This window comes from Theropithecus gelada, chromosome 7b (genome assembly GCF_003255815.1).
Source record: "Theropithecus gelada isolate Dixy chromosome 7b, Tgel_1.0, whole genome shotgun sequence".
Classification (NCBI taxonomy): Eukaryota; Metazoa; Chordata; class Mammalia; order Primates; family Cercopithecidae; genus Theropithecus; species Theropithecus gelada.
The window spans coordinates 81931497-81952522 of NC_037675.1; the positions used below are offsets into that span (position 1 = coordinate 81931497).

At 37.3% G+C, this 21026-nt stretch overlaps 1 protein-coding gene across 2 annotated transcripts in view; it reads right to left on the reverse strand.

Annotated features, from left to right (window-relative positions):
* Window positions 1-21026, reverse strand: part of CEP128 (centrosomal protein 128) — a 466370-nt gene that overhangs the window by 78536 nt on the left and 366808 nt on the right. For both annotated transcript variants that reach the window (XM_025391920.1, XM_025391921.1), the window contains one exon: window positions 1731-1754. In XM_025391920.1, coding sequence (XP_025247705.1) covers window positions 1731-1754 — 24 coding nt within the window. The remainder of the gene's footprint in view (window positions 1-1730; window positions 1755-21026) is intronic.

Below are 21026 nucleotides of genomic sequence, written 5' to 3' on the forward strand. Positions count from 1 at the left end.
GTCATCTGCTAGATGTTGCATAAGCGGCATTTTGTACACCAAATCCAGGTCTTCAAACTCAACAATTATGGTTTTGTTCAGATTTTTTTAAATAGCATTTAATTCGCAGGCCAAATTCTGTTGGCAAGTCACTTTCTAAGGGTAAGTAAAATATATGTGGAAGAACACTAAACATTTTATTCACCAACAATGTCATCATACTGAAACTGAGAATAGTGTACTTTCTAAATGGCCCATTTAAATCTCAGGAAGAAGTTATTTATCCATAGGGTCTGGACACCATCAATCAAAATCACTTGCTTGCCTATTACTGAAATGTGGTCCATAACCATCTTTCCTCTCTTCATACTGACAAATAAACATTTCATTTTTTATTAACCTTATTATCTAAATTTTTTCCTGCTTGTTAAAAATATAAAAAGAAAAAAATATCACCACTACTAAGATACTTCTAATATTTTATGTATTTTCTTAGTCTTTTTAAATGTAAAATATGCACATTTAATATTTTTATCACTCTTTACATATCTTTATATATCACTTTTTCATATATTAGCATGGTAATATTTACTTTTTTGAAAACCTGACTTTTTATGGCTGCATAGTATTTCATCAAATACTTGAAAAACAGAAAGGAATAAAACTAAAACCTATAATTCTTGTGCAACTTATCACTGTTGTGAGTTTTGCTTACTCTCTTCCATTCTTTTTTTATATGCCTATATGTCATCATTAAAATATACACAATTTTATATCTTGAAATTTTTTCCATTTAATATTATAAACCTTTGCATAACCACTGTGGCATGTTGGCTGAAAATTCCATACACTACAGAACCATAATTTTATCGACAATAAGTTGGTTTTCCTTTACTTTTTTTTTTTTTTTTTTTTGAGACAGAGTCTTGCACTGTTGCACTGGAGTGCAGTGGTGTGATCGCGGCTCACTGCAATCTCCACCTCCTGGGTTCAAGCAATTCTCCTGCTTCAGCCTCCCGAGTAGCTGAGATTACAGGTGCTCCCCACCATGCCCAGCTAATTTTTGTACTTTTAGTAGAGACGGGGTTTCATCACGTTGGCCAGGCTGGTCTCGAACTGCTGACCTCAAGTGATCCGCCTGCCTCAGTCTCCCAAAGTGCTGGGATTATGGGCGTGAGCCACTGCGCCCGGCCAAAAATAATTTTTCAATGAATATTGTATGCATGTAGTCTTTACATCTATGAGCTTGAAAAGTTATTTCTTAATAGTACATTCCTACAAGTAAGATTATTCAGAAAAAGCTGGCATGCTTTCATTATTCTTTTTGTGACATTGGTGGGTGAAAATAATGTTTATAAAAACCAAGAATGTTAAAATCTTAGACATGAAAGAATAAATAGCAACCTGATCTCTTTATCAACCAATCCTTTTAGTGATTGTGAAATACAGTCAAAAATACACCAAGTATTGACTATATTTGATATATTTTTCATAAATTAGTACATCTTGACATGAAGAAGTACTGAGAGATGTGACCATTTAAGTATGCTCACATTTTTATTTAATTTTTTTCATTTCAAAGTCTATATCCAAATACCTTTTAGATACAGTTTAGTTTGTTTTCCCCTTTGACATCTTAGATGTAGTTCTAGAAATGATTTCTGAAACTGCTTCCTTTGGTGTGCTCTGAAATCCACAACAGGAGACAGCAGTAATTCTGATACAAGGAGAAAGAAAATGCCCCAACTTACCGTTTCTAATGCAATTACACGGTCCTGCAAAGAAAGCATAATATATAATTATAAAACGAAGGCTGTTAAAAATTGTTTCAAGTTTACTTAATTTACAGGTATTCTATTTACCGTCTATTATTAATAATTTTTTTAAAAATGTAAAAAATGAGAACTACTCAGAATGATCTCTATAACAGAAAAACAGTCATCAAAAAATGACTGTACCTTTTTTCATCTCATTTAGTGTTAGGACTATAGGGTTTAAGAGTAAATACTACAATTCAATGAAAGGAATAGATCTTACCACTTTTGCAATGGTAAGATTATTTACAAGGATATAAAATGTTAGATTTGATTATATGAATCACAACTAGACAAGAGTAGTGATATAGACAAGGAATTAAGCACATATTTTAGCTCTTAATTAGGTATACAGTGAAAAAGGTGGTCTCCACAACAAGGTGAAATTCAGACATATCTTCATCAATTAAAATAAATGAGTAAATCATTATTGAAAACAAGGCAGGAAAATAAATCAGAAAGATATGGCACATGCAGCCAATCCTGAGCCCAGATAGGCCTTCATTGTCTACAGCATCTTAGAATGTTTATATGATTGGCTTTAAAAGGGGTCATTGATAACAGTGCATCAAAAGTTAAATGATTAAGAAAATGTTTGTATTCTCAACTCCATAGTTGTATTCTCAAGTCTTTCCAGAGGTGACATCTATAAACAGGAAGTCTTTACCAAATAAAGACTGAATCTGAGACAAAGCAGAGTGTGAAGATTTAACAAAATGAAAAATCATCCTTTTTAAGGAGGACCGAGGCCATTTGTCTTTGTTTTCTCTCATTTTAAGAACTGGAGGAGGATGGGTGCAATGACTCACGCCTGTAATTTCAGCACTTTGGGAGGCTCAGGTGGACAGATCACAGGAGGCCAGGAGTTCAAGACCAGCCTGGAAAACCTGGTGAAACACCGTCTCTACTAAAAATTAAAAAAATAGCCAGGTGTGGTGCTGCGTGCCCGTAATCCCAGCTACTCGGGAGGCTGCAACAGGAGAATTGCTTGAACCCAGGAGTTGGAGGTTGCAGTGAACTGAGATCATGCCACTGCACTCCAGCCTGGGCAACAAAGCAAGACTACAGCTCAAAAAAATAAAAATAAAATAAAAGAACTAGAGGAAATATGTGGAATCTGGATTTTTAAAAATAATCATCTAAAGAAGCATAATGGTTAACACTGAGTGTCAACTTGACTGGATACAAGGATGCAGGGTGTTGATCCTGGGTGTGTCTGTAGGGTGTTACCAAAGGAGATTAGCATTTGAGTCAGTGGGCTGAGGAAGGCAGACCCACCGTTAATCTGGTGGGCACAATCTAATCAGCTGCTGGTGAATATAAAGCAGGCAGAGAAATGTGAAAGGGGACACTGGCCTAGCCTCCCAGCCTACATCTTTCTCCTGTGCTGGATGCTTCCTGCCATCGAACACTGGACTCCAAGGTCTTCAGTTATGGGGCTTGGACTGGCTCTCCTTGCTCCTCAGCTTGCAGACAGCCTATTGTGGGACCTTGTGATCGTGTAACTTAATACTTAATAACTCCCATTTTTATATATATATATGTATGTGTGTATATATATGTATATATGTGTGTGTGTATATATGTGTATATATGTGTGTGTGTGTGTGTGTATATATATATCTCCTACTAATTCTGTCCCTCTAAGAGAACGTTGACTAATACAAGAAGTAAAGAGAGAAAAATGGTGCACAGAATGACTCAGCCCAGGTCTCTTGTGGTCCTGCAGGGACCCCCATAGACCTATGACACTTAGAAGCAGAATGAACTCGGCCCCTACTGGCATTCTCTCAGTATCACATGAAATAGAGGGCTCACTTCTAAAGAGTTCTGCGAACTAACTTCCAGCAATCAGACTGGGAAACAGTTGAACATTTCCACCCTTTAAACATTTGGCTATGTGGGCATGAATTAAATGAATACATTATGCAAAATTAGCCCAAAGCAGACTGTTTCTAGCAATATAATCTGTTTAATTGCATTTTGTTGGCATACTTAAGAGGGCCTCACCCTTACCCTCATAATTTTCATAAAATAACTGCTATTTTGTTGGTGACTTGTATATTGTCACATTTGAGCACTTCATAATACATGGGTATGATGCCTCAAGGGGGTTTTGAGCTATTGTTGCCAGGCATCTTATTCATTGTGCATCTGGGACAAAAACCATTGAGCAATACTTTAACATCCTTTGCAGATTGAACAGAACCTCATTAGATGCCTTATACAGAGAGAAACAGCCTTTGGGCAGTATCATATTTATATGAACCATCTTGGAAGGCTGAAAATATTTACAGCCCTATTTGGGCCTTAAGTTTTCCTTATACCATGGGTTTGTGGGTTGTTATTAGTTAAGATTGATGTATTTTAAAAGCATACCTAGAGCTGCTTTTAATATTTTAAATTTTCATATAATGTCAAAACAGAACAGAATTAAACTGTCTGTCCTAATTCATATCTTAGTGTTTAGCAAAGACAAACTGATAGTGTTGTAAGTTGTGTATGAGTCCCTTCATTTTACTTAATTTTTTATTTTAAAGGAAATATGTGCCTAGTTTTTGTGACTATGGACTCAAATGGTCAAGACAACTCCATTTTGTTGAAATATGAAGGTCAAATATATATATACACACATACACACACACACACATATATATATATACACATACATACACTTTTTTTTTTCTTTTTTTGGGATGGAGTCTCACTCTGTCACCCAGGCTGGGGTGCAGTAGCGTGATCTTGGCTCACTGCAAGCTCCACCTCCCGGGTTCACTCCATTCTCCTGCCTCAGCCTCCCGAGTAGCTGGCACTATAGGTGCCTGCCACAACGCCTGGCTAATTTTTTTTTATTTTTAGGAGAGACGGGGTTTCACCAAGTTAGCCAGGATAGTCTCGATCTCCCGACTTCGTGATCCGCCCACCTTGTCCTCCCAAAGTGCAATAAATAAATATATTTGAATCCACTTTAGTTATGTTTGTTTGCCTATAACCTGCTCTATTCCAAAATGGTACTGAGATAGCTTTCAATAAAAAAATTGTATGCCAAAAAACACGAGGAAATTAGAGAAATAGAAAATTTAGTTCATTAACCTGACTTTCAATAATTCAATATGCCAGTCAACAACAGCTAATAAGATACCAGCCATTGTAGTAAATTACTGATTTTGTCTAAATTACAGTTTTCAGTCTCAACTGTAGGCTGTAAATAAAGAGAAATTATTGCTAGTCTTTATGAACTTCTTATTTGATTTTAAAATTTAAAAAATGCATTTTGAAAACTTAAGTGGTTATGGTTGACACTGTTTTAAATAAAAAATTATGCTACTGTGTATCATTACTCTCAACGGAAAATAAGCGTACAACAGTGTTCTTTTTTTTTTTGGAGATAGGGTCTCCCTCTGTCATTCAGGCTAGAGTGCAGTGTCACAGTCAGAGCTCACTGCAGCCTCTATCTTCCAAGCGCAAGTGATCCTCCCACCTCAGCCTACCAAGTAGCTGGGACTATAGGTGTGCACCACCACACCCAGCTAATTTATTTTTTACTTTTTGTAGAGATGGGATCTCACTATGTTGCCCAGGGTGGTCTTGTACTCCTGGGCTCAAGCAATCCTCCTGCCTCGGCCTCCCCAAATGCTGGGATTACAGGCATGAACCACCATACCCAGGCCATTATTGTAGCTTTGATATGCTTCATGATTAAAAAAGAAAAAGCCAGTATATGTCCTAGAATGAACATATAATTACAACAAAATAAATTATATCTCCATAACCTCTCCCATTTTACCCAGAGCTGCCTTTGTAATTTTTTCCCCTTTTTCTTTAATCTACAATTTTCATTTAAACAGATTTAAGTTCAACCTGCAGGTTCATTACTCCACCCACACTTCCAAACCACCAATCCCTGAACCCCACTCTCAACATGCTCCCAAGACTTAATCCTGAAAAGAAAAGCATTGCTAGAACAATGAAAGGGCATTAGGAGGTAGGAGAAGTAGAGAGGGAAGACCATCTCCAGGAAATAATGAAGATACTTCCATGCTATTTCAGATGGTTTTAATAAATCAGTGGCTCTTATTTTTGTAGTAATAGACTTTGAGAGTCTAATAAAACTTGACATTCTCCCTAGGAAAATGTACATTATATTCAACACACATATATAATTTTATATATATTTTTTGGGGTAATGCAGACTCTTTGAAGCCTACCCATAGGCCTCCAAGTCTTTTTTTTTTTTTTTTTTTTTTTGAGATGGAGTCTCACTCTGTAGCCCAGGCTGGAGTGCAGTGGCACAATCTCGGCTCACTGCAACCTCTGCCTCCTGGATTTAAGTGATTCTCTTGCCTCAGTTCCCAAGTAGCTGGGACTACAGGTGCGTGCCACCACATCCAGCTAATTTTTTTGTATTTTTAGTAGAGACAGGGTTTCACTGTGTTAGCTAAGATAGTCTTGATCTCCTGTCCTCGTGATCCACCCGCCTCAGCCTCCCAAAGTGCTGGGATTACAGACGTGAGTCACCGCTCTCAGCCCAAGTCTTTTTATTCCAAATAAAAACACCTAAAATAAGACATAAGAATATTATAAAAATAAATTATATTACACTAAATGTATTTATTTCTTCTTTATGAAACATGCCTAGATAAATAACCTCAGTAACAAAGAAATAAACAACTATGACTATAACTAAGGGCTCTTATAGGGCAGAAGTAAAAATGTAAAATTCTAAGTAGGAGTGAAGTGTTAAACAAAAAACAAAGGAAAAATTTTCTTCAAATACTTGGAAGAAAAGAGCTTTCTGGGAAAAAGCCTGTTTTGCTGCTACTGTTTACATGTGATTGGATAGTCCCTTTTCTATTATTCTTTAGTTCTAAGAAAGGGAAAGTTCACGAAACACCTAAATTGACACAAATATTTTTAAAAATGTTTACTCTTAATGACTGTACATGTAGTCACTGCATAGACATTGAATGACAATGGAGGGGCGCTAATAGCTGTTCTTACCAATAAGTGAATATTACACTTTCTAAGTAAAAATCATGTGGCTACACATCATGTTTTAATTTGTTCTGGGGTTGACAGATCAGGTGAGGAGAAGTCATATGATATAGGTCTCCCTCAATATACAAATTATTTTGGGGGAAGCCTACAGCATGTATACTATAAAAAGATGTATTTTAACTTTTGAGGTTAATGAGGTTTTGAAACTACCTTTGCAAAATTATAACTGAGGAAATTATGACAGTGACAGAAATTAAACCTAACTGACTCTATCTTGCTTCTTTCTAACCCTTAAGCTGTCCGTGTTCATTCCTGGGTGTTGGCTGAACTAACTTTAGGAAGGAATTCAGTTCATGGTTTGACTCTGAAACAAAATTGATAACCGCCCCTTACCGAAAAGACTTTCTTCTTGCCTGGGGTCCAGTCTGCCTTTGCAGGACTCACAAATTAGCTACAAGATTAGAAATTTAGGCCAGGCACGGTGGCTCACATCTGTAATTCCAGCACTGTGGGAGGCTGAGGTAGGTGGATCACCAGAGTTCAGGAGTTTGAGACCAGCCTGGCTAACATGGCTAAACCCTGTCCCTACTAAAACTACGCAAATTAGTCGAGCGTAGTGGCAAGCACCGATAATCCCAGCTACTCGGGAGGCTGAGGCAGGAGAATTGCTTGAACCCAGGAGGTGGAGGTTGCAGTGAGCCGAGATCACACCATTGCACTCCAGCCTGGGCAACAGGAGCAAAACAGTGTCTCCAAAAAAAAAAAAAAGAAAAAAAAAGAAAGAAAGAAAGAAAAAGAAAAGAAAAGAAAAAAGAAATTACAATTTAGGGGTCATGCAGCCTCTGGCTTCCAGAGTCTGAACCTCCCCAAATTGCTCCTGTGGATAACATCATTATTGCATAAACCTAAGATCAGTGCTTGAGATAGTTTACAGACCCTGCACTGGATGGATCAGCTGACACCACCCACACCAGTAATCTGGCCCAACGAGTTCTGCCCTCCCACCCAAAAACAGAAGACATTAAGATAACCTAACTTTAACCCCCTATGATTCCATCTCCAGTCTGACCAATCAGCACTCCCCACTTCCCAAGTTTTTAAGGGTAATTTGGTGAGCCCCTACTCACCAAATTATCTTTAAAAACTCTGATCCGCGAATGCCTGGGAAGACTGATTTGAGTAATAAAACTCCAGTCTCTTGCACAGCCGGCTCTGTGTGAATTACTCTTTCGCCATTGCAATTCCCCTGTCTTGATAAATAGGCTCTATCTAAGCACCTGGCAAGGTGAACCCATTGGGTGGATACAGTTTGTAACTAGTCTTAAGCTGTATATATTCATTTACTACCACAGTGAAGTATACTTTAGAATTTAGGAATGGACCAAAGCAAATTCATTAGTATCACTGGAGATGAGCAAATATTTGTAGGCTGTTAGGAAATGAGCATTAAATGGATCATTTGTTATCAGAATATCTAATCATTAAAAGTTTATTTGATTCAGCTGAGCTAATCAGCCATATCGATTCATCCATCACATCTCAGAGATGAATTAGAAGCTCATAGGTCTAAATAATAAGAATTCTTCTGCCTCTGGTGAGTACAGTTGAAAGGTGTAGTGACTTTATTTTATCATAATCAGCATTTTCCAAGAATGCTTTAAATACATCATTAGCATATGAAAAAGCATAACACTGGCATAAAAACCTACCAAGAGTCTTCTACTTTTTCCAGGTCTTACAAGCTTGAAGAGTATAGAATAATTCTGGCAACTTCTCTGGGACTTAGGGACCATGATGGACATACCCACATTGAGGACTCCCTACCATCACTATCGTAAAATACAAAGCCTGTCTTCTGGAAGAAAAAGCCACTCAGCTTCGCCCAAAGAGACCACTGCATGGCGTTCTTCCTTCCAATGTCAACTCTGTTTAATCCACACTCACACTTTACCTGCTACTCCCTAAATAAATCCTATAGAATGAAACACAAATATGTATATATTTTCTCCTCAGCATTTCCCCATGACAATCCACTACATTTAGAAAATTTGTCAGTCATTCTTAAATAATTAAAAGAGCTAGAAATCATTTTATTTGAAATTATTTGAATACATTTAAAATAGTATTCTTTGCCAAACTTTAAGATAATGAAAAGGAAAAGGCTTTGATTAATCATCACACACAAAAGGTCAGCATTTCATATAGTGATTTAAAATTAAAACAAAACAGAGATAAAAATCACTATCTCAATGTAGCAACATCAAAAAAGCTTTAAAATATAGCATAAGTTGGCTTTGAATATACTAAATGCATCTGTGATTTATATATAAAATTGCATGCTATCCATTACAAGTCAGTGAAAGAAGTTAGTCTATACATCAAATACTTCAGGATGGGTGGCATTGGAGCAGCTTGCACTGGTTTCCCAATCATCCTGTGTTCACTGTAACCATCATTAGATACCTGTAGTCAATTTCTGTTAATTCATTTCACTGGCTGCTTATGTGCCTTTTCAAACAACCTACTCAGCGTCTAAAATAACACAACACACATATTGAAGAAAAAACAAAACAAAACAGCAAGGCTTAAAGATTTTGTCTGAAAAGTTATCAAGAAAAAAAAAAAAACAACAAAAAACCCAACGTTTTGACTTAGGAAGAAAAGCCAATTTAAAGTGATATGTCATGTTCTAGCCTCCAGGGAGGCCCAGTAATGGTTCTTGTTGCCTGATTTTCAACCTGGGTGTGGCAAATCTCTGATAGATTTAAAAACAGACTCAAAGTGGGTGATCCACATTTCCAATATGTTCTCTCATTTACTACCAGTGCCTTGTCAGAGACCTGAGGGCAGCCAGTTGTTCTTCTGTAGCTTTCTTCTGCTGTGTTCTCTGGTTGGTGTTTTAGTTTGTGGTTTTATTACGAGGAGATTACTGACCATTATACTTCAGTTTTGACATTGTTCAGGAAAGGCTGCGGTTGTATTTATACTGAAGTGGGGTATGTGTATGGGTTTGTGGGGTGAAGAATGCAAGTGGGGTAAAGAAAGAAGATGAAGAGAAAGATACAGAAATGGGGGTCTATTGGTTTGCTTGGACAGATTTCAGACTGGAAAATACAGCCTGAGAGGCAAGGTAGGGTTTTATTTAAAATCCCTGTAAGTACTTCTAGGTAGCTGTATGAAACTGACACCAAACATTCTGAGACTACCCTTTAAATTTCAAATCACAAAGCAAAGCAATGAGCTTTCTTTTTCTTATTTTCCTTTAAAATAATCATTTCAAGATTCTTCCTTTAAAGCACAATGTAATGTGCTACATAGGTGTGTGCTACAGAATATCACTACAGACAAAATGAAGGGCAAGGGACAGAATTATCTTTCTCCAGGGACTGTCAAATTCTCCAGTGAAACTGCTCGTAACAGGTAACAAAGGCGAGTGACATCTGGACTGGAGAACAACTAAAGATTATTTGCAGATAAAATAAAGACTATAATGGTGGCTAGGGGCAATGCAAAGGACAACCAGTGCAATTTCAGATGCTAACTGTCCCCACAAAAAGATGGAGAAAGAGGAATAGAGGAGTACCAGGAGAAGGCCAACAACTCAGAAACCGGCACACTATATTTTTCAAGGATTTACATTAAAATAAAAAGTACATGATGCCAGTTGTGAGGTTAGTCATATATCAATGGAATATGCTCTGAACTACTATGCAAATCATATTGCAAGAGTGATTATGGCCTAATTTACGAGCAGGCTTGTGTCATGCAGAACTTGTGGGAAAAAAGAGGGTACGCTTCATTTTCAGGTATACAAAGGGTTCTGCATCTGACTGCCACTGAATATAGCTGGTCTAATGAGACTCCCTGAGGCTGACATCTCCTTTGTTTCCCCGAAGGGCACATATCTCCTGGGCTTCTAGGTGAAAAAGTTTACAGAGAAACCCATATAACCACAGAATCCTTCCTCCCACGCTGCGTTCTCCTGAGTCTTTGAATTACAGCACTGGGTTGTTGACTATGATGCATGTCACACAGCTGAGTCATTAAATGCTACACGTAAATAGTCCACCTTGGGAATTAAATGACTTACCTTTGGGCAATTCCAGTAATCCACAACATAATTTACATGCAGAGTCATTGACAGGAACTAATGCACAAGGAACATTGTAATGGAGACTCTTTCTTTCCCGTCACTCCCATATTCTTTCTGTGTGCTTCTGTGTCAGTTACCTCTCAGCATTCTACACTAGAGGGACCGCTGATGAGGATGATCAACGTCGAAGCAGAAAGTCTTAAACTAATACAATGGCTGAGATGGGGTAGCTTTTTCTTGCTTCTTAATTCAGTTTGACTGAGATTAAAACAGATTAACTGAGATTAATCTCCATTTCCCAACACACACGCACAGGTAAGAAGGGAAATGTAGCTAAATAATTTAAAGTAACTTCAGATTATCTGCCCTCTGATTATCAATGGTGCACTCGTCTTTCTAAGAACAACGAGGGAAAAAAAACCCAACAACTAAGTTTTTAGCTGCACTTCTGGGAAGCATACATGAAGGCTGACTTATCCTGTATGCACTAAAATAAAGCAGATGTGTGTTAACTATTCAGTTCCAAATATCCTAAATATTCCTATGAAATACTTAACTGCTTTTTCTTCCAATTGAGCTTCACTCTGATTTCTCACTGCAGTCTGACTAGCATCTTCCCAAGGTGGAAGTTTAAACAGTAGCTTCGGCTGTTTGAGAGAGATGTGAGTTATGAAAAAGACTTGGAAAGCTCTATCATCTTAAAGTAATTGAAAATGTTATAAACAATAATAGCTATAAAAACAGCACTAATTTGACTATAATAATTTCAAACAAACTTCTAAATTTCTGCCTTTAGAGAAAATGATATGATGTAGTACTTTTAAAACGGTCCCCCAAATAATTCTTACCCAAATTAAAGTCACAAATTTTAGGGAAATTATTACTTTAAATTTAAAACATTTTACTTTTCAGGACTGTAAAGAGTAGTGATTTAGCTCAAAGCATCTTCAACTATATAGGTTTCAAAATCATCCCTGGAAGTAAGTGATCCTAAATTCCAAAGTCTATGAAATGAAGGAGTAAACTGGATGAGAGTTTGTTAACAGCTCCGCCTGGACAGTTTTCACTGGTAATGACAGCTACTCCCAGCACTCACAACCTTACCTGTGGATAATGGAATGCTGATACAGTGTGGTTGTAGGAGATCAGAAAAGTCTGATTACTCACAATTATAATTCCTTTCCTTTTACCAAATTATTTCAAATTCTACCAACAGAAATTTATTATTTGAGGAAAAACTCAAAAAATTATTCTTATTAGACTCTCCCTATGCCAGTTAACTGTTAAACTAGTTCATTCTAAAGCAGGTAAGCAAAGTCCAGGCAGGCACCTGTTGTTATAGGCCCATTATCTGAAAGTGATCTTTACATGTTTATTTGGTTGAAAACCAACAAGGCAATAATAATATTGCATAACATAAAATCACCTAGACAGGTTGGTCAGCTTACATCCCTATGAAGAGGTAACATTTGAGCTGAAACCTAAAAGATGGAAATGAACTAGCCACTGAAAGAACTAAAGGAAAAGTATTACCGAGAGAGGCAGATGCAAAGATCCTGGGACAGGAATGGGTTCCTTTAATTTCAAGAACAAAAGGGACACTGGTATGTGTTATGCCTATTAATGAAAACATCCCTTTATCTGACTTATCTGATTTTTATCAGTACCATAAAAATCAAAACTATTTATTGTAAGTTTAATTGCCAAAATTGCAATTGGGTACTTTTAACATATGTTCTTATTTTTTATTTATTTATTTTATTGAGATGGAGTCTTGCTCTGTCACCCAGGCTGGAGTGCAGTGGCACGATCTTGGCTCACTGCAACCTCCGCTTCCTGGGTTCAAGCGATTCCCCTGCCTCAGCCTCCTGAGTAGCTGGGACTACAGATGCGTGTCACCACGCCTGGCTAATTTTTGGTATTTTAGTAGAGACGAGGTTTTACCATGTTAGCCAGGATGGTCTTGATCTCCTGACCTGGGGATCCACCCGCCTAGCCTCCCAAGGTGCTGGGATTACAGGTGTGAGTCACTGCGCCTGACCCATATGTTCTTACTTCTAATGTTCACAAAAACTTCCAGTAGGAGGATACCATTAATTTCACTCATTTAAAGTCAGGAACATAGACTTCAAACACATAAAGTGTGTTGAAGTTCACGCTGTGATTAAATATGGGGGGTGGGGAGGGGGTGCTGGTCTGTAATCCAGCTCCATCTGACTCAAAACAGTCTATACTAACCTCAAAAACAAATTAAAAATCATGAGAGAGTATGTGTGTGTGTGTGTGTGTGTGTATTTTTCTACTTAACAGCTCAGCAAAATGGAACTAATGGAAATACCACATGCATACAGTGAGGTTTTAAGAGCAAAGAGACAATAAATTCTTTTTTTTTATTAGCATCAGGGCGATTTTGTGGTTTTGCATGGTAGAGGTTAAGGGATGCACTGGGTAACTGCTCTGGAGCCTCTTCCTTAAAGTATGCCAAAACAGACTTCCAGAGCCTCATTTTTAACAGACATTAGGTAACAGTGTAATAAAACATACTGTATCAATAAAATTTAATGTCCAAATAAAAAAATTATTTGTATACATTTTTATATTTATTTCACTATATAATAAAGGGGATATTATATTGTTGCCATATGCCTTTTCTAAGTAAGTTGCAACTCCTTACTTACTCTGGGTCTGACATCAGGGCAGCTGAAGCACATGCAGTCAATACCACTGGGAAAACAGCACAAGAAAGGATTGAGGAAAGCAAAGACCTAAACTTAATTAGCTGTAATATTCTGCAGCTAAATGACACCTATATTGTGCTGGTCCCCTTTTTTTTGGATCTGGACTGCAGGGGTTGAGATTCACCACTGAGACCATATATGGTGGCCTCTGTGCTTCAATCCCTGTTTCATTCGTGACCAATTTATTAGTTCTTTTCTCACAGTGAAATGAGAACTAGGGATTTCTATTACAACCAGAATGTAGTAAAGGCATGGAATCTCTTGTAGGTACTATTTTCTATTTTACTTTATGGGCAAATACAGAAATATTGCTAACAGGCATTACACGTTATTTATTAACATGCTAATAAGACTTCACACATTTAAAAGTAAACATTAAACTTCTAACAAATTAAATCTAGAAGAGTACGTGTAATGCGGAGACTCTAGAAAAGGAATGCACTTTAGAATCAATTTTTAAAAAGTAAAATAATCAACTGATTATAATAAAAGTAAAAAGTATAAGAGGAGATGCTTATTAGTCATTTTTCCAGCTCATTTTAGTTTTACACTTTTTGCATAATTTAAAATTTATGGAAACATTCTAATGTTGCCTTTAATTTTTGCCAGAATATTTTGAACTTGGTTGAAAACTGAAATTGAAGAAGAAGGAAAAAAAAAAAAATGGAAGAAATTGAAAGAAAAAGAGGCCAGGATCTTAAACAATCAGAACAACAACAAAAAAAGAAAGGTGAAGAGATTCTGTTTTTCATTGCTCTTGAGTTAAGTATAGTAGAACAGAAGTCAAGCAAGTTCAAAAACAAGTACTAGTTCTCTCACTTACTGGCTGAGGAAGCTATGAGTCTCGGCGACATTATCCATAAAATTAGAATAGTAGTTATGGACCTTGGAAGATTGTTGTGAGTAATAATTTACATAAATTTAGCAGTTTTACCACAGTGTATGACACAAAGAATTGCTTGGTTTCATGTGTGACTTTTTCCCTCTCCTTTGACACACAGACTATCACCCTTTGGGCTGATTTAGCACAATCCTGACGGGAGTTAGCAAATGCTAAATAAGTATTTGTTAGTAGACTGAAGCATAAAATAAGTGAGTTTTCAAGATCCCAGACTGGGGAAATCCTCTGCAGTGTTTCTGTATATTCTGGAAAATCAGCTAGAGATTAGGCAGGGAGATGGCCTTAGAAGTGAGAACTACAGTGTCTTTTAATCATGTATTATTAGTACTTAGGATCTCAGAGATTTGTTTCATGAGTCAATGGAAATGTGTTTCAACTAGAAAGGTATTATTGCTGAGCATTTATTTCCAAATCTGTTGCACGCTGTAGTCATTACTTAGAATATTGCTTTTCACAATTGTCATTGTTACCCAGAGATAGACGATAAAATGGATTAACATGGATATTTGCCCAAAGTTTGAGGTCTGTCTAGGGATGTGCTGTGACAGGTATAAGCAATGTACTGTAAAATATTATGGGGAATGATCTTGAAGTGATCACTTATGCTCTGCAACACAAATGAGATTGCCACAAATTACAGGGTGCCCACTGACTCAAGACTGGCAAAAACTCCCAGATAAACTTAAGACTGATACATCATACTGTGTTGAGATTTGGAAAAAAACCAAGAAAACATACGTTGCTATCTACATAAGCCCCAATGTCCACGAAGCCCAGAGCTCAGACTCTTGACAGTTGAACCAAGGTATGTTTTCTGGAAGCATTGCTTTTCCCAAAGTCAGCTGTAAAGGGGATAGCGTATGAAGATGCGTCAAATCATCTTCCCCCGGTGGGAGGAATTTACCAATTCTGTAAAACACACCTAGGTCACTTTGTTTGTTTGTTTATTTGTTTGTTTTGCTCTGTTGGCCAGGCTGGAATGCAAAGGCGTGATCTCGGCTCACTGCAACCTCCGCCTCTCAGGTTCAAGCGATTCTCCTGGCTCAGCCTCCCGAGTAGCTCGGATTACAGGTATGGGCTACCACGCCTGACTAATTTTTTGTATTTTTTTTTTTTTTTTTTTTAAGTAGAGATGGGGTTTCACCATGTTGGTCAGGCTGGTCTCGAACTCCTGACCTCAGGTGATCTACCCACCTAGGCCTCTCAAAGTGCTGGGATTACAGGCATGAGCCACCTCGCCCAACCTTTTTTACTGCGAACTTTTAAAATCAACTTTCTGTCACAGAGAAATATTTGGGCTTTTGAGCTCAAAGACTATGCTTTGATTTTGCATTTTAACAATGTTTCCAAATGATGTGTGTTTTTTTAGAAGCTTTTTTAGAAGCTTAATTCAAGGAGACTGCTGAGTCCTGGCGACTTGTGCTTTTCATCCCACTGGATAAACACAACCAGGCACGTTTTTATATTTCTTTTATTCTCAAAGGAAAATGACCTAGTCAATCAACTTCGATATATTCAGACACAAGAATACTTCTTTCACAGGGTATTCTATTTTTCAGTTTTATACTGTCATAAATTTGGGGTTAATATTAAGTCGCAAATTTCAGGTAAAACAGAGTGACACAGTTTAATGATCACTAAAATTTCCGTGGAATCCATTTTCCTGAGAGTGGGTCCCTGCTCTCATGAAGCTTCTTGACCCAGTAAATTGAAGGGTGTAAATCTAATTGGCTGAGACCCTGTTTGACTCCAAGGCAGACTGCTAATGTGTTCCTTCTGGTGTAACTTTGTACCAAATTGAAGGTTTGGTAAGTCTGTTCACCTTTGGAGAAAATAGAGATTTAAATGAGCTGTTAAGTCGCCTCTGCCTGAAAGTGGCAAAGGGTGGCCCAACCTTCCATCCTCACAACACTGTATCTTGTTTTGTTTATGCCATTGCTTAGAAAAACTATTTTTAAATCACATTTCAGAAGAAGACATAGAGAAATGTAGTTATTTGCCTCGGCTTTGAAGAATGCACCTTCAGAAGAATACCTGGGTATGCATTACATTTTGGTTTCCAGAAAGATAAAAATTCTGTCATAACTCTCACGAGTCATCTTAGGAGTGGGTAGCGACTGTATTACTTTCTAGTTTAATGAAACCTTAAACAGTTAATCCCAATTTATCAATTTATTCAAATCAAGACTTCCAAAACTGTACTTTAGTATCTCCCAAGAAAACGGGAATTTCTGGGGAAATGAATTACTTCAGTTCTTTCTGAGATCCAACGGGAGAGCAGAGCGTTCCCCGCCACCCTCATCCTTCTAAAGCAACTCTGAGGGAACTCTAAAAGAGACTCGCAGCTGCCCCACCCTGCATTTCCACCTGCAACCTCTGAAAGTACTGGTTATGGGCACTCTATAGTCTGGCAGAAAAGACTGACAGCAAAAGCACAGAAATTATCCAGCTGGTCGATCCATAGCCCAGTTTCTCACATGGTTTCCTTACCAGGGGGATTAGCCATCTACTGGGTACTGAGAGGTTCATGCACTATCTTGCCAGCTTCTGGGAGGGTAATTTATTTGCTAATGACAGTCGCATTCTTTGGTGGTTTTTCCTGCCCAGTTTATCTCCAACTGTTGTGCCTGACAACTCTACACTGGCATTCTTTATATTATAATACCCTAATATTAATATTTATTAAGTTTGTTCCAAAAGAACCAAGAAGGTATATTCTATTTTTTCCCTTGAAACACTGCCACAGGCTACTCCATAAGTAGCTGAAATAAATAATGCCTGGGGAAAAGATTCTCTTCTCCTTACTGCTCATTTCAAATGTTTTTGCCTAAGCACTATTGAGGTCACAAAAACAAAATCTAACACCTGTCCCTCCACAGTACTAAAAAGAAACAGTACTAAAAAGAAAATCAAACCCTTCAAGTGGGAGATTCCAGACTATTTCTCAAAGTCAACTGATAGAGAAATTAAATATGATTATGGGTCATCTGAAAAACAGCATGGCACTAATGACATTTAATATCCTTCAGGCAGAGCTTCTGGAATGTCTCAGAAAAATCGGTAACTTAAATATATATATTCAAGATTGTATATATTTTTATATATTTTATTATAGATTTATATAATACAATATTATATATAAATCTGTAATTAAAATCTATTATATATTATATGAAATATTCACATACATGTATATATACAAAATCTGTAAACCCATTGTTAAAAATTAAGTAAAGGATTAGTTCATTTCTAATAAAATTTCTAATAATGATACCAAATAATGGGTCCAAAAATACTTGTGACAACATTTAGATTACAGGTTCTACAACTAAAATGTTTCCCTTCTCCTCCTAAAATAATGAGATTGATATTCACATGTAGCCCAATAATCCGTTTAATTATTGCCATATCATGACTTTTTTTTTGATTTTTCATTATATTTAGCAGCTGGCCAAAGACATAATACTACTTCCTTCAGCATAATCTGACGAAAATATGAATTTGAATTTCAGAGTTGACCATGGCAGGGGGAAGGTAAGAGAAAGGGCAAGGGTAGAAGGTGGCGGAAGAGGGAAGGAGGAGCCCTATGGGGGCAGAGACCTTCTCTGACTCGTTTATTGCTTTATCCCTAAGCATGCCGCATCATCTGTGACACACAGTAGGTGTAAACAGTCACTGTGTAGAATTAACATTTATTACAACCTGTCAGGCACCAAAATTTTCACATTTCTTATGGTAGCTAATCCTCTCAAGAGTCCTATGAAATCAGTATTATTATTATCCTTAATTTACAATATCTATATGTTGTGCTGACACAAAATAACCTACCAATGGCTTAGTATGAAAGGAAAATGAATAGTAAAAATTATGTTCATAATCATCTAGTTTTAACTCATTTCAAATAAAATGAAGAGAGATGACTGGAAGTTACTGAATGACTCATTTCAAATAACATGAAAAGAGAGATGACCAGTAAGTTATCATATGAGTAAGGGCACAAGAGTTTTGCAGATAGTCTGTTTAGTGACTGTCATAGGACCCACCGTGAAGCTTTCATAACTAAGCATGATACTAACTCTCCATGTGCGTTGCATTTGAGGATTTAGAAAGCAACATGGGGAAAGGTGAACCAGGTAGACTGGTATTTAAAAAAATAAAAACACGAAACAGCAGCAATACCTACCACTATTAGCCATCACCAGCAAGGTGTCAAGTCACTGAATACAATTCAACTAAATCAGGAAAAATGGATTACCTTGTGTGTCTATTTTAAAGTTTCCGCTGATCTTGAGAGGAATGAAAAAGGGATTTGCTTGTTTCAATGTAGCTCAAACTCATATGCAAACTCATACTGCACTACACATTTATGGTCAAAGACAATACTTTGTTTTTAAGAGGAGCAGTACACAATGTAACTGCAAATGAATGTCACACACACAAAAAGGAGCCAGACGATGTTAAGCTCCAGTGAAGAATTTTGGTAATTACAAGCTGTATTGTAAAAATCACTGTCAAACATGTTTGTCTCCATTGTTTGTGATTCCCCTTAAGACTGAAAATGCTCTCTTCCCTGCGGCTCCGCTCCCTCTGTCGTTTTATCCTTTTCCAGTGCTTACTACCACTCATGTGAAATTACTCCTGCGTGTGTGTGTGTGTGTGTGTGTGTGTTTGTGTGTGTCTGTGTCTGTACAGGAATGGCAGAATTTGGATGTCTCTCCCTCAAAAATTTAAACAAAAAATGAACTCTAGGACAGGACAGGGATTGGTGGCGTTTTTTAATGGGTGGATCTTGAGGAGACCCGGGAATAGGAGCTATATAAATAAGAGACCAGTAGGGTGGCATTCATTTGTTTATTTAGTAAACAGAAAACTACTGAGTACCTAACTAAGATGAGGCACTGTGCTAAGTAGTGGACATCCGGAAAAGTGAAAGATGTGAGAGTTGATTGACAGGTATGATAGGAAATTACAGTTCATTGAAAGGTAAATTTTTGTTTTGAAACCTAAACCCCATAGCTAAATGGATCCAAGAATTTAACAAATATTTATTCAGTTCTGTTGATGATCTTCCCCTTGAAATATTCTTTTGCTAAACTTCATAGCACTATGTGTTCCTGAAATTATTTCCTTTATGTCTTAGATTCCTTTGCAAGATTTTCATCCTTAGCCTGTTGTTTAAATGTTGGTGTTTCCTAGGGTTCTGGCCTAGGATTTCATTTCTCCTCATTCTAAATACTTCCCCTGGGAGTTCACATTCGCTATATGACTTTTAGTATCATTCCTATGATATGGATAACAGATATGATGGCATCAAATTCTGCATGTTCAGATCAAACACCTTCTGAGCTCCAGACTCATATGAACCAACCTTAACATTACCTCCTGGACATTTCAAAATATCAAAAACTGAAAGGATCAACTTCCTCCTATATCACTGACGAGCACAACTATCTGTGAAGCTGCTGAATCGAGAAACCCAAGCATCATTCTTAACTCCTTCCCTTTTACTTCCTAACAACCAGTCTCAAAGTTCCACGGACTTCATATTCTAAAACATAGTAAGAAGTCACCCACTCCTCTTCATGCTCTCTGATGCCACCCAATCCAGGTCACCATCATCTCTTGCCGAGAGTCTCACAAACATCTGCTTAATTGGTCTCCCTGGTTTCAATCTTGCCTGCCTCTAATTATTTTTCACGTTACAGCCAGGTATCTCTTTAAAATGCAGACTTACCATATTGTTCTCTTATTTCAAACCCTTTTCCAATTTCTCATATACTGAAGGTAAAGTCCAAACTCCTCCACAAGGTCTTTTAGACCTCCATTTACTTAAAAAGTTCTCGTTTTGCTGTCCCTCTCTCAGATGCTATATTCCAATATACTGAACTTTCAGTTCCTTAGACATGAAACTGCGCTCTTTTACCCTAGGCCTTCCCCTATCCTTTCCACTGCTGAAAACTTTTATCTTCACTGTAAACTTGCCTAGCTAACTCCTAGTTATCACTCCAACATTGGCTTTCTCTGGGAAGCCTACTTGGATTGCCACCCCACTCCAGTTTAACCTACCTCAACTGTACTTAATTCCCTTTCAGTTCTGTCAACCTACACTTACCTATGACAAACAAGGACAGATGTTCTTATGATAAGTTCCCACAGTCACTTATACTTTTCCTTTAATATGATTTTTGAGCATTTTATTATAAAAACTGATTTTTATAGTCTTCACTAATTGTAACATAGGGGGCAAGAAGCCATCCAGTATACACAGCTTACCTTTGTATCCCTAGCACCTAGTACAGTGGTGTGCACAGAATTGGTGATGGTAAGTGTTTGTTCAATGAGTAAATAGAGTACCTCATTTATAGGAAATTGTAAAGGGTTTAGAGCTAAATAAAATACCCCCTACCCCTAAGGGGAATAGCATAAAATGCAGAATGTCTGTTATACGTAATTATAAGATGATAATGAGTAAATAAAATTGACTCCAATTTGGATACATGAGG